The sequence below is a fragment of the Marmota monax genome, unplaced genomic scaffold, assembly GCF_021218885.2.
Source record: "Marmota monax isolate L192 unplaced genomic scaffold, Marmota_monax_Labrador192_F-V1.1 WCK01_AAM20220418_F8-fsc00079, whole genome shotgun sequence".
NCBI classification, from domain to species: domain Eukaryota; kingdom Metazoa; phylum Chordata; class Mammalia; order Rodentia; family Sciuridae; genus Marmota; species Marmota monax.
This window is the reverse complement of record NW_026694099.1, coordinates 675,989-690,698: the sequence shown is the minus strand read 5'-3', so window position 1 is coordinate 690,698 and position 14,710 is coordinate 675,989. Positions and strand designations below refer to the sequence as shown.

At 41.6% G+C, this 14,710-nt stretch overlaps 2 gene segments (V, D, J or C); one reads left to right on the top strand and one right to left on the bottom strand.

The window, feature by feature from the left end:
• Positions 1-3,127: 3,127 nt before the first annotated feature.
• LOC131424991 (T cell receptor delta variable 3-like) lies at positions 3,128-4,014 on the top strand. The segment is given in 2 exon segments: positions 3,128-3,303; positions 3,545-4,014. Coding segments are annotated over 2 exon segments (492 nt in total).
• A 2,453-nt stretch (positions 4,015-6,467) lies between these two features.
• Positions 6,468-14,252, bottom strand: LOC124107262 (T cell receptor delta constant-like). The segment is given in 5 exon segments: positions 6,468-7,327; positions 8,394-8,507; positions 8,871-8,936; positions 9,654-9,932; positions 13,377-14,252. Coding segments are annotated over 4 exon segments (522 nt in total).
• Positions 14,253-14,710: the final 458 nt, after the last annotated feature.

The window sequence follows — 14,710 nt, the reverse complement described above, 5'->3', positions numbered from 1 at the left end:
TGTTTTCCTTCCCTGACCTACTTTCTGTTAACCTCCAGCATGACCTGTGAGGGACATGGGATGATCAGAGCAGCAGAGGGCGCTGCAAGTTAAGAAACGAAGGGGCCTACCCCAAAGGACACTGGGAGAAAGAAAAGTGCTGTTTTTGAGCGACAAGAATGATCAAGACCTAGACTATGGGACACATCTTTTGGTCCCACCGGTTCACAGACCCTCTTAAGTGGTGATTTTATGCTAAGACAAGGCAGTCTTGCTTCAAGTGGGACATGGTGCCTGCAGGATACCTGGTATCTCAAGTTGCAGATATCAATATGGTTAAGGGAGAAGGGGTGGAGATATTGAAGGGCACTAAGTAAAAGTGGTTACCATATCTTGAGGATCTCTCCATCCTTGAATTTTGGGGTCACTCAGTCATACCAAAGTTGCAACTTTTGGAAGACCTAAGAACAATAGGCTTGAAATGCCCATTTCTTATGCTCTTAATGCTCTCTGGGATTTGGGAAGAGCACATCTGGCTCAGGTCTGGGGAGCACAGTACTCCATGATAATGTGCTTATGTACTGACAACAAATTGAAGATGCAAAGTCTCTCTTTCTTTTTCTTTAACATTGATTGGTATAGCATGTCTTTTGCCAAGTTTTACAACTTTATATTTTAGATTTATTCAGTAGCTTTTCTGTGAGTAGCTTTGATGAGAAGAATGCTCAGAAACTATATCTATCTGTCTAATAAAATGACAATAGCAACAGCAATACCTAAGACTCAAAATAATTTATTTTCTGGGTGCATTGCATGTGTTCTTTCATTTTATTTCCCAATAGTCCAGGGTAAAAGCTATTGTTATCTTCATTTTATAGGGGGTTAGGTCATGTTGAAGGTCACAAAGCAAGTAGATGTTGGATGTGATATGAACCAGGTTGGTTCCAGAAGCCCCCTTGGCCATGATGCTGTGTGACCTTCCTAAAAGTGCCCTTACTGAAGGAACACCTTTCAAAAAATGTTGGAAGGACACCAGGGCAGGGAAATCTCGATTATGCTACCCCAAGCAAGGCTCAGTGTCTGAAACTTCATATGAAGCATTAGGGGACAGGATGTATCCCTCTGTATGTGAAGGCCCATGAAGCCCATGTCTCCGTTGTTGGATTTGGTCAGATGTAACTGAGTTGGGCAGTTAGAAGAGGAGTAACAGTTCCGCTTGAAAATTGTTTCCTTCCAGAGCCTGGAAGACTGTGGATGGGGACTGAGCAGAGTCCTTGGGCTTGGGAGATGGAAGTTCTGAAACATATTTCTGCCTGCAGTGACTGAGTTCTGTGGAAGGGACCCTGCCACAAGCAGCCTCTGCTCAGGTGAACCTTCCTCTTCCACATCCAGGGGCCCCTTGGATGGTCCTTTGGCTCACTTGCTATTTACTTTGGAATTCTCCATGCATAAGGTTATTAGATAAAATACAGGATTTCCAGTGAAATTTGAATTCCAGATAAACAATTAATATTCTTTTAGCATACTGTGTCCCAAATACAGCACATTCTAAATTTTACTAAAATTTTTATTGTTTATTTGAAGTTCACATTTAACTGGGTGCCCTGTATTTTATTTGCTAAATCTGGCAACATTATCTGTGCCTATGGTGAGTTTTTAAGTGGATAAAGTTGTATTCCTTTATCACAAAAATATTTATTGACTGTCTATTATGTGGCAGACACAAGCCTGGGGGCTGAGGCTATCTACATGTCAGTGAAAACCTAAACAAGGTCTTTATCTTTATGAAGCTTATATTATGGTGTGAGTGTAATGGAAGAAGGAAATAATAAATATATAAATATTTTATTTTTCAGATGGCGATGTGTGGGAAAAGATGAACAGAGATGTAATTGAGGGTGACGATGGTGGGGCAGGCAGCTAATTTACTTGAGCAACTGGTGGAGCCTCTTTGAGCTGATATTTGAGAAAAATTGGGACCAGAGATTTAGCTAGAGAGGTGAACCCGAAGAGGACCAGAAGGAAGGCCACCACGGCTGAAGGGGAGTGAGAGAAAGGAGCAGCTGTGGGCAAGGCTGGAGAGCAGGCAGGGGCTGGATCTTTGCAGGTTGTAGAGGTCCAGGAAAAGAAGGCCAGCTGGCGTCATGGGTTTGCAATTTATAAAGACTCGGAGAATGGATTACCCAGGGACAAGAGCAGAAATAAGGGAACCAGTTAGGGAGTTGTTATCACAGTCCCCATAAGAGATGATGATGGTTGCAGGAGGTGGTGGCTGTGGAGATGGGAGAAGCAGATTGCCTGGAGAGATATTTTTATGGTAGGACTGCAAAGTCTTACTGATGAGTTGACTATAGAGGAAAAAGGGAGACAAAGGAACTCTTACAGAGACTCCTAGGAATACTCCTAGGTTTTGGGGAGTGAGGATTTTCTTTTCTAGAGCAGTGCTTTCCAAATGTTGAGCCATAATTTGTGTGGCATATGGCCACAAGGGGCAAGCTCAGGGGCTCAAGCCACTCCAGGCCCATAGCCACTATGAGCTTGTAACCTGCTTATGACAGGTCCCCCACCAAGAAGCTCTGCTGTGGGGAGAATTTTCCAGCTGGAGCCAAGTGTGGGCTGCCAAGGGCTCTCAGGATCAGGGCACTACTCCAGGCACCCCAGTCAAAGCTTTCCAAGGCTAGGAAAGATGTTAGAAACAATCTTGTCCAATCCTCTTCTCTCCCTCTTTACACGAGGGAATCAGGGAATTATTTATTTATTCCATTTCCTGAGTATTACAAAGGCACTCATTCATTTGCTTCATTTATTGAGTTCTACAAAGTGTTCACTGCTGTGCCAGGTACTGTGAGACGAGCTGCTCAAAGTGTGATTTGTGGACTGATGTACCAGGCTGTGACCAGAAGATGCAGAAATGGAGTATAAATTACTTTTATAGCAATGGGATATCCAAGCATGTGATCACCAAATTCGCAGTTTCTCTATTCCCTCTTTCTCCTTCCTCTCTCCCTCTTTTTCTCTTCCTTTCTCTCTCTCTCCTTTTCCCTTCATATCTTAAAGTAACTCATTTTTGCTGTCAAAAATTGGTTCAGGTTGGAGGGGGACCTACATCACCAACTGCCAGTTCCCCTGGTGGGGCATTTGCCTCAGAGCTACAGAATCATTGAGTCATGTGACCTCAGGGCTGCCTGCTTCCCTCACTTCCCTCCCAGCCCCTTCCTGCCAAAAACCTTAAGAGATTTCAGGAACCCTGTTTTACTCTACATGTTCTGCCCTGACATGAAAAAAAGATGATTCTTATTGTGGGCTTTAGCCTTTTGTTTTTCTGTAAGTGGATTCATTTTTTGGTGCTCCTCTTGTTCTGCCTCCCATTTCTCCTTCTCTGACTTGCAAAGGCTTGGTCTGTTTCTCTTGGAAACTTGGTTTTGCAGTCATTCTCTGCCTCTGCCCTTCATTTGTGTCTTTCTCTTGTCTCTCCCCATTGGGTTCCTCTGAGCTGGGGGTTTTGAGTGGTCTTGGTGGTGGGGAGTACAGAATTCACTATTTTTCTCATTTCTTCTCTTTTCAGACAAAGGCATGCTGTGTAATCAGGTGACCCAGAATTCTGAAGACCAGACGGTGTTAAGTGGCAGGGAGCTAATGTTGTTCTGCACTTATGATGTTAGCTTCTCAAATCCAGATTTGTACTGGTACCGAAAAAGGCCAGAGGGGTCCTTTCAGTTTATCCTTTATAAGGATAACACCAGATCTAAATATGCAGATTTTGCTCAAGGCCGATTTTTTGAGAAGCACAGTCCGACCCAGAAAACCTTCCACCTGGTGATGTCCCAAGTGAGGCTGGAAGACAGTGCCACTTACTATTGTGCTGTGAATCCCACGGTGATGCAGGTGCCCAGGAAGTCTGCACACAAACCTCTGGGGAACAGCTCTGCAGAGCTACCTCTCAGGGAGGGCCACGACCTAGAGCTAGCATCCTTCTCCTGGTCATTTTGTGTTCCAGCCTTGTCTTTAGAGGTGTCCTAAAGTGACTACTGACCAGTTAAAAAACCTGATCACGTCCACAGAAACACCCTGGCCTGTGAGGAGCAGAGCTTCTTCCACTTCTTTTCAGTGGGCTTTTGTCATCTGAGTGACTTGTGTTGGCAAGGGAGAGCTGCAGGCTTGAGGGAGCATTATCTTTGGGTCCCCTAGTCTGTGCTGTGTTTGCTGTGAGGAGGATCAGAAAGGCACAGGTGAAGAGTCAGTCTAAGGAGAGGTCATCAGCAGTACTTTATTTTAACCTCCGTCATTACATTTATTATTACGAATTGATCTGTTTTCACTTTAAGAATCAAATTGGACCAAAAATTCATTTACTTTAAAAACTTTTTCTTGATTTCCCTTCTTTCTGCATCTTGTTATGTCTAGTCACCTTATTTCTCCTTGATATTTTCTGATACCTCCATTTTACTTACCATATTTGGAGAACATGTTTTTTCTTTCATAAAGATCATCAGATTCTCCTACACAGTTATCTCCAAATCCCAGAATTCCAGTTTCCAAGGCCTTGAGTTTGGAGCTCAGTGCTGTGCCCATGAGACATCATGTTCTCCAGGGAAAACTGAGTTGTTGGTGTTGAAATAGATATATCCTCAGTCCCTGGGGCTCAGTCCTTCCTCCCTCTACTTCTATTGGCTTCTCTGTCATAAAAGAACTGTTGGAGTTAGTAGAGATAATCCTAGACATGGAAGAGACCTCAGACATTGTTCTACAGGAAATACACTAAGTCTAGAGAGGTGGGGGACAAATATTCCCAGTGCCTTATAGCTGGTTACTAACAGGCAGGGATGCTGTGGTGCCCGTCTAGGGCTGTCTCCTGTGGTGCACCCCAGGAGGCTTTAGCAGTGGGCAGTTTGGGCAGCAGTTTATCTGGCTCTTAGAAGATAGTAGGCAGAGAGTAACCCTATATGGAACAATGGAAAGAGCATGGGGTGAGGGAGCCACAGGCCTTGGGCAAGTAGTTCATCTCCTGGGGCTTCTTTTCTGCTGCTTACTGAGTGCATCACTCAACCAGCATACATAGTGGCCCCAGATCTGAAGGCAAACAAATGTTCCTTGGCTCTTTCCTTAAATCTCTTCTTTTTTCTTTATGATACTGGGATTGAACTTAGTGGCACTTTACTACTGAGCTATATTCCCCAGTCTTTTTTATTTCTTTTTAATTTTGAGACAGGATCTTGCTAAGTTGCCAAGGCTAGCCTCAAACTTGTGATCCTCCTGTCTCAGTCTCTTAAGTTGCTGGGATTACAGGCATGCACCATAATGCCTGACCTTAAATCTTTACTTGGGGCTCCTTCAAGTGGAAAAAATTCCATGGTCCTGTGATGTACTAGGATATATATATATTTTATTTTTTAATTTATTTTTATTTTTTCTGGTGCATACGCTAAAGGATGGGGACTATAGGACTGTCCTAAAGTGCAGTCTAACTGATATTCAGACTGATTTCTTGTCCTCATTTTGGGATACAATGTGCAGAAATTTTGGACTAACAGTCTTGAGGTCTTGGTTGTGCTCCTAGCTGTATCCCTGCCTCACTGAATGACTTTGGACGAAGTACTTACTTCTTTGAAGGGACAATTTTTTTTTCATCTGTAAAATGAGGATACATTTTTCATTCCTAGCAACTTCAGAGAAATATTCTCATGTTATACAAGGTAACAGGAGTGAATGCTTTGGAAACAGGCATTCTTTATATATACAGGGGGAAGTTGCATGGAATCTTTTGTTTTTCCCTGGACCTGGCGTATCCATCTAGATATCCTAAGCCTATTGTCTCTTAATGTGCTAGGCCTCCTTTCCTTTGGGTTGTGAAGACTTCATGTGGGAGTTTGCAGTTGGTGATGGCAGGGGCAGTTATTGGTGAGGTAAACTCTCTTGGAGAGGCATACTGCTTGCTTGGCACTCCACACACACATACAAGAGGAGGGAACCACAGTACTGTGTTGCTAGGGCTCTGCTACCTGAGCTTGTGTATGTGGACAAAGCTGTGACCTTGCTGAGGTGGGAGTTGCAGGTCTCAGTGCCACACTGCGGGCTCAGCTATTGTTATTGCTCTAACAGCAGCTGCAGCAGCAGCAGGAAACTCAGGGCTGAATTCCCCAGGCATGAGCCTCGGGCTTGGGGCCCAGGAAGCTGTGGTGTGACCTATAAGTGCAGTTTGGCTTTTGGCTGACTAATAGTGAGTTTACACGATCTGACTTTCCCCCCACAGAGGTCTGCAATGAATAAAGCCAGAGGCGAGGTGGCACATGATGCTGTTTAATAAATGCAACTGAGATGAGGGCTAAGACAAAAGGCAGAAAACCAGCAACATTAAAGGCCCATGCAAAAGAATCAGTGTCTGTCCGATGATCTCAAATTCCCTGGGTATAGATTGACAGGCAGAAGATTTTATATATATATATATATATATATATATATATATATATATATATATATATATAATGTCGATAAACAGGGAAAATAGAGGTCTCACTCCTATCCCTCACTCCAAACACACTTGCATAATGAATTGCTTGAAAGCAGGCCCCATATCTTATTCATCTTCTTTCAGTACAGTGCTTGAGACTTAGAGGGAGTCAGTCCATGTATGTTAAATCAGTTAACAGAAAGAAGTGCCTTTCCTTTGTATTTTACTCTGATCTTTGCTAATAGAATGGAGAGTATTTAGATGAGAATTTAAAACCCCATTGCCTGCTTAGAGAGTATTAGGGAAGTCAAATGTAATTTCATTTGTAAAGTACCAGGAAAAGCAGAAAGTGCTGAAATTGGCCCTCCACCCCTTACTGCCATGTCAAATCTCTAGTGTGAATATAGAGGGTGGAGTAAACCACAGGAGAGGAACACAAGGATGCTGGTTTGGGATAAATCTAGTGCTGGGCTGAGCAGAGTCTTCCCTGTGTAGGTAAAGGGACACCAGTTTTCCTCCTCCTGGCCTATTTTCCTCATGGGGAATGGAGTTGGTGACCTGTTGCTCCCCTCTTTCTATTTGTTGAATTAAAGAAAGTAAAAATGGAATGAAAGATCATTTTCAAAGTGTATCAGGTATAGGAATAAAATAAAATAGGTCCTATATATTTTTTATATCTTTCAGTCACTGTATAAAGCAGCATGTAAAATAGTTAGGACCATAAACTCCCATTCCCAGGACTTTTGTTTTCTACCAGGCTAAGAATGAAGTGGGGTTGTTGCCTTTAACGGGAAATTGGTTTGATTAGCAGCAGTTTAAATAAGGCCGAAGCCTAGGAGACAGCGTCTTCGCAAGCTTTTGGTTTCCTTCTGGGAGCGCAGCTTCCTCGTGCCAGTCAGCCTGCAAGTGAAGGAAAGTTGTTATAGAACCACAGTCAGTGAGTCTGGAAGGAGTTGTAGGACTGATTACCTGAGGATGGAGGGTATTTGCTGTATCACTGCAGACATTGCTCATAGATTGCATGTCACGTATCTCTTCTAAACACAGCAATAGTCCAGCTACTCTTACTCAGTATAGTCATGAAACCCATTTGCTATCTTGCAGTCATTCTTAAAATCTGGGTCCACAGAGGTGAAGGAACCTAGCTAACGTAATGCAGTGGGTTAGTGACAAAGGTAGGACTAAAACTTAGGTCTTCTGACTCCTAGAATAGCACTACTTATATACCCTTGCTGCTTGTGGTCCTGGGATTGTTAGTAAAGTGGCAGGTGGGGATGCACACCCATTTGAGAATAACTGGGTATGTTTACTGTTTGGGGCAGAACAGCCCAACACTCTAGGTCTAGGGTTGTTCCTAGAATAGGAGCTGGGACTGGTGAATATTTGGGTTATTGGAAAAAGAATGAGAGATGGGAGCTTCAAGCCTAGTCCCAGGCTTGAACATATACTAGATTGCCTGAAAATGGATGCAAGTAAGAGGCAAATAATTAATATCACAGCCTTGACTTTGTGTGAATGCTGGGTAGCTAACAGTGATTTTTCACTACTAATGGGGGTGCATGTTCACCCTTGAATGTTCTTTAGGTGAAGGAGCTCTACTTATGGCCTTGCAAATAATCCATGATCCCTTGGCTGAATAAACAAAATAATGTTAAAAAGACTAATTCTCCTTATTTAGTTTTGATTTTCTCCCAGGGGTGGAAGTGGTAGTTATTGGCTGGTATATTAAGAAAAAAAATACCTTATAATATATAACAGGTTTTGAGTCTGGATTAAAATAAAAGGATAACAGGAGAAGGGATGTTATACTGAGTGACTGAGATGGCCGGCCTTGTTAATTCTAAGTACGTCTCTATGTGTTATTCCCTTCCCAGGGCTTCTTGGTTTCTTACCATGTCTAAAGCTCTTTCTCCTACGTACAGTATAACTTGGGTGGAGGTGGGAATAAGAAGCAGCTAATTCTTACCTTAGAAGAAAAATAACTTGGCAGTCAAGAGAAAATTGATGGCAATGCTCTTAGCAAACAGCATTCGTAGTCCTAGCACTGTGAGGGACATCGTGTTCACCTTCTCAGCATGCACTGTGGTGGAACAAGAGTGAAGATGGTGGCTTTACAACAGATTAAAGTCCCTCCTAGAAATTGGGTCTACAACACGGATGCCAGCCTGCCCCAAATCACCATAGTTCTTTCTGTCCTGTAAGTTCTGCTTGGAGCAGGAGAGCACCAGGGGCCTCAGGCTGCTGCTCCTACCCAGCCAGGCAAGTTTTAGAAACCCATACTGGCAGCCAGGCGAGCTGTGCTGGGGAAGTCAACCAACTGGCTTTCCCTTCTTTTGACAAGTTTTATTTTCTTTGGTGATCTGTTGCTTTTTGGTCCCAGTTGAGGACTACAGAGTTTACTTCCATCCTCAGTTCTGAAAATGGTGCTTTGACTTGAACTTACCTCTTGGTTTATGGCAGCTCTCTGAAGTTTTAGAATTGTTTTTAGGACTCACTTCATTTTGATTATCTGGAACAAACAGCAGTGGTCAAGGTTACATTGGCAACTGAGAGACTCAAAGGATTTTTTTTTAAACTAAAAGAATTTTTTTTAGTTGTAGATGAACACAATATCTTTATTTATTTCTTTATTTTTCTGTGGTGCTGAGGATCGAACCCAGTGCCTCACATGTGTGAGGCAAGCCCTCTACCACTGAGCCCCAGCCCCAGCCCCTCAAAGGATTTTTGTATTTTAAAAGCAGCTGAGACTTAAGGTAAATAAATTGAGGACCAGGGAGTATAACTTAGTTAAGGTCCTATGGCTGTTTACCCAGCCAGCCTACTTCCTGTTCTGGGCTTTTTGGCACCAGAAGGCCAACATCCTGGCATATTCTAACAGGCTAGAATTCTTAATCCCATGACAGGTTGGGCTGCCCTATTTACTGCTGGAGCAAATTGCACCTGAAACTTCAATGTCAGACCATAGTAGCAGGACAGTCATTTGTATGAAAAAGAATGGTGCAATGGTTGAAGTGCAGAGATGGGGTGAGATGAGACTTTATCTTAGATCCCACCTAGGGATGCAAGCATTTCCTTCCCACTCAATGATGAGCACTCTAAGTTTTTTTTTTTTTCCCCAGCACAATGCTAAATTGAAGATGATATGTCCAGAGTTCAATCTCTAACTTCTCTTTCCCCACAACTTCCCTTCCCTACAATCTCCAGTCCCTTGAAGCCAGATACCTACCAACTGAAGTTGTGTTCAATTCAAACTCAGTGGAGTACACCATTTCACCGTTGTGTTGAACTGAACACCTCACTGAATTTGGATCTTCATACCGACCAAGCTTGACAGCACTGTACTTCCCGCTGGGGGAGACGACTATAGCAGGGTCAAATTCTACTATCTTCTTAGATGATTTGAGATTTATATTTACATCCTTGGGATAGAAATCCTTCACCAGACAAGCAACATTTGTTCCATTTTTCATGATGAAAACGGATGGTTTGGTAGGAGGCTGAGTTTCTGCAAGCATCATCAAATTATTGCATGAGATGATGAATTACAACTTTATAGAAGTTAAACAGCGATGGTTACTTCAGTTCTCCTGGGGCCCAACACTACAATCCAGAGCTCCCTGCATCCTGCTAATGGTCTGGGATTTTTAGAGAAAATAAATGAAAGGTAGTTAATTTGACTTCTATTTAGGAGCTGCTAAGAGATAGGCCTAGAAGCAGAGAGAGAAAATAACAACTACAAAGAAGTTTCTGGATCATCTGGGTTTCAGTTATCTATGACTTTTTAATCAATCCTCTGGACAGTTGAGTTCAGGCTACATATGTGCCTACCTCAGTAGGTTTATTTTAAATGCATAAGACCCTTGGAGGGAGATTGGGTTAGGTTTTTTTTTTTTATGCTATGCATTATGTCACTTGAAGAATCAAGAGTCTGAGAAGGTCTGTATGATGGGTTTAGACACTCTGAGAATAGAAGTGTTGGAGTCACTGCAGGGGGTCATCCCCATTTTATGGACTGGAAAGGATCTGCTGAAGTTGAGTGGCATATCTCTTTGCCTTCAGTATTGTATATTTATTTTTTTGGAAGGATCTGACTACTCTGAAATCCCTTTTAAGTCTTTAATCAGAGAATAGCAACTATTATTCTCAGAAAGTACTTACAGGCATAAAACTAGCTTAAGCCCATTTCTTCTTGTTTTATTCTAGGAGGAGCTGTGGAATGTTGGTCCCAGTAATTGGGTCCCCTACTGGCCTTGTCATCTTTCATGCCTTACCTTGAACTATCATCTATCTGCTACTCTGTGTATGCATCTTTTTCTTTCCTTAAAACTGAAAGTCTTGAAGCTTTGAGAAATGTAGTAATGATTTTTTTCACACTGTGCCTTATTGAAGTTTCTGAATTGTGATAAATTTTGTGTCCATGGAAACTTGGAAGCTCGTAGGCTATCTCATACCATCTCCTGAAAAAGGAGACTTGCTAGTACCTGGAGTTAGGAAAGAAAATCAACCTGAGCATGGCAATATGGATGTATTTTCAATCCTAAGCTTCATTTCTGATTTTCAATGTTAATTGCTCTTATGAATATGGCTTAGTATTGATAATTTTGGAGTGTTTGACTTCTTGATATCCAATGAAAAACATGTTGAATTCTAGTGTGCTTTTTCTTTTCTGTGATCTACAAGCAAGAAATTGGGTATTACTAGAAGGAAAGTCTTGATGGTGAATGTGTAGACAGAGAAAGAAAGATTTTTCTAGTGCTCTGCCCAGAATCTGGATTTGAGCTTCTGCTGTGTGGCTCATGACTGTGAAACTAGAAGAGATCTCCTGATTGCAACTGGTTGAGAAGGAGTGATTGCTGGTCAGGAAGTTCCTGCTGAGCATCATTTAGTAGATAAACTTGGCTGTTCAGGGCTTTTCTAGGGAATAAGCTGTTCAGAGGAAACCCCCTCATTACTGCTATCAAAATTCTCCATTTTTTTTCTCTGCCAAGAAGCTCAGCCAAAAGACTGTATTCTGTTCCAGTCACTCAGGGCTGGAAACTCATCCTTTTTTGGCTTTAGCTCTAGACAAAAGGGGAGATTGGGATTTTTTTCAAAGGGCTTTCCTGGAACTGGCTTTCAACCTGCATGAGAAAACCTTCACTGTTCTGTTTTCTTGCATAGCTGAAACCCTGATAGCAGAAACGGATAACCCTAGTGCTAACGGTTGGAAACCACAGGCCTCACCACTCACCTTCCTTTGCAACTGTGGTATTTCTTGTTCACCATCCTGCCTTGGGTTTGAGATGTAGAATGGTTGGTTTTCAAGGGAATTATGAGTTAGAAAGGATATTTTCCCATAAAAAAAGAAAACCCAAACAACAAACAACCAACCCCCCAAAGAGCAACAACAAAACATTCCAACACTGTCTTCTTGGTTATTTAAAGGATGACCCAATCCTAGTCTGATTTATTTGGACAATAAAGGCTTGCTTAGGATTTAAAAGTCTAAATTAATCAGGCAGTTGCCAATGATCACTTTGGGTTGGGGAAATTGATTTCAAATAAATTTTTTTCAGTACTGGGTTTTAAGACCAGGGACTCTCTACCACTGAGCTACGTTCCCAGTCACTTTTATATTTTTATTTTGAGACAGGGTCTTACTAAGTTGTCAAAGCTGGCTTGAACTTGTGATCCTCCTGCCTCTGCCCCACTGAGTCCGTGGCATTACAGGCATGCACTATCACACCTGGCTTTAATTAATTTGAACCATGTAATATAGCTGACAAGATAGATTTCTGAAGTTCATGCACTCATGATACTGAGCTCTGAATCTATTACTCAGCATTTCAGAAAGAACATAACGTACTGAGTTTTTAAAGCATTTTTTTCTTCAGATTCTCTTTCTAACTTAATGTCTATATGTTCAAAATAATTGAGAGAAAAGTGTTTTATTTGATCCATTACTTGGTATCATGGTAACCAAAGAAAAGGCTCTCTGAATGAACTGAACCTTTCTTTTTTAACTATAAATACAATGCACTCAATGTAGTTGCCATATGTATCCTTGTTGCCTTTATATTTGACTTACACAAAAATTTGAAGTCATATAAAATTTAAGACAAGATTTATTCTTATGTAAGATTTGAACAAAAGGTTTAATTGTTTATCTTCTGAGACTAGTGTCTCTTCTTGTTCCATGAATATAACTAAATTTCACTATGTGTTTAGAGTCAATTTGGACAATTGTTATTTTGTTTTTGTACTTTCTTTTTTTATGAGTAATAATATAACGCTAAGATTATGTGTTGGCAAATAATACAGAAGAAGTATATACCCTTCCTGAACAGTTTTTCTTAATTTATGATATTAGATATCTTCTATTTTAGATTCACATTAAGAATTTTCCTGGTCCTCTAAGAATCACAACATCTGTAATCAATATCACTCAGAATTTCAAGACTGTCTGCCAATATGAAATTTCACTTAAATTCTGAAAGTTTGCTGTACCTGATTACTCTAACAAGCTAACCACCTTTTCCCAAGATCTCACAAGCTGAAGAACATTTGTGATTTGCAAGGAGGCATGCATATTAGTCAGGGATATGTTTAGGATTAAGCAACTTCCTGGAGAATTTGTGCCAAAGTGTTCCTGTCACTATCTTCCCTGTACCTGAATGCTCCAACTATTAGTAAAAAAAATTTTTTTCTCAGATTTATTTTCTGGGTCACACTGAAAATTTCAGTGGTAAGTGGGGACTGTGTTTTAGTATACATATATTTAAAATGAAAATAGCTACAGAGTTTCTTCAGTGGCTCAGTGTCTTCACTCTGGCCCACTTCACCTCTGTACCATACCATCTCCTAGTGACAAGTTAATCTACTTGTTATAATTTATTACATAAACTGGATAGCAGCCCCAGTCCCAGGGCTCAAATTATTCATAGAAATATAGGGGAAAAAATCAACTCACGGGGTTCCACGAAGAGTTCGGTGCCAGTTCCAAAAAACATCTGTCGGGTGTCCCAGGAGCACATTGTGACACTGCCTTACGGGTAACCAGCCTGGGGCTGGTCCTGGGGCCTGGACTCACACATCTGCGCCTTGCCTCCCCAGTCTTGTGTCTCAACCTAGAGACCTGGCAGCTCATAGAACTACAAAGATGCCCTTGATGAGGCCAGGGGTTGAGTAGAGTCTCAGTTCCCTTTGAAGCTAATAATAGTCGAACTGCTGATGGGAAACTGAGCTCCAAGTCCCCATCCAAAAGATTCAGGGACAGAGTTGAGATAAGGAAGGGAAAGTTGTCAGCTAGATGACCGTTATCTGCCTTCAAGATGGAAAACTTAACTTATTGAGAGGGCTCTCCAAGAAGAACACTATAGTTTGGTGTAGAGATGGGGCACTGGATATTGGCATTTATTATAATGAATGCTATGCCAAGGAGAGGAGGGCTGAGCAACAGTCTTGTTCTTATTCTCTGGTTCCCTTCTCTTGGGTTACAAATGCTGTTTTTTTGATTAGAAACCTAATTTCTGCCCATCACTCACAGTGAGTCTCACAATAATGAAGAATCTGCTTTCAAATTCCCTGAGCCTCATGAAAAGCTTTCTAAGGACCTGAGGGTTGAGTAAGAAATTGGTTGCTGTTGGGGGATCCCTTTGGTGCTGTGTGTTGTGGATGCAGGTCAGAAAAGCTGGGGATTGCTTTGGCTTGTTCATTTTTGTTTTATAATTTCTCCTGACTCTGGATCCAGATCTGAGTCTCAGGAGTGTGTTGTAATCATGTGAAACAGAACTTAAAGACCATGAGGATTACTCTTTCTCATCACCCAAACTCAAGAGTCTAGAGAAAGAGCTGGGCAGAAGAGAATGACAGTTTTGTAGAGCCATTATTTGCTGTCAAAACTTGGGGACTTGATTTGAAATTTTCACTTCCCCCACCTGAGCTTCCCATCATCATATTATACTCCATCTCTGCAGGAAGGCAAAACCGGAGAAGCAAATGGAGCATCCTTGAGAAGTGTGGTCAGTGTCCCAACAGAGAAGCTAAGCATCAATTTCATCAATTTCCTTTTTCCCTAAGACTCCCAAAGGCACAGCCTCAAGATTTGATTCTAACACTGCAGATAATTCTGAATTTCAAGTGGATATGATTTAAAGGGAAAATGAAACACAATACTTTTTTGCTCAGATGCAATTTGCCAAACATCAATCAGACTGCAATCAGCTACAACCTGATTCTGTTTCCCTCCTTCTTTTCATTGTTCTAATCTCTCTCCCCTCAAAGTTAAGAAAACTCACCGAATTC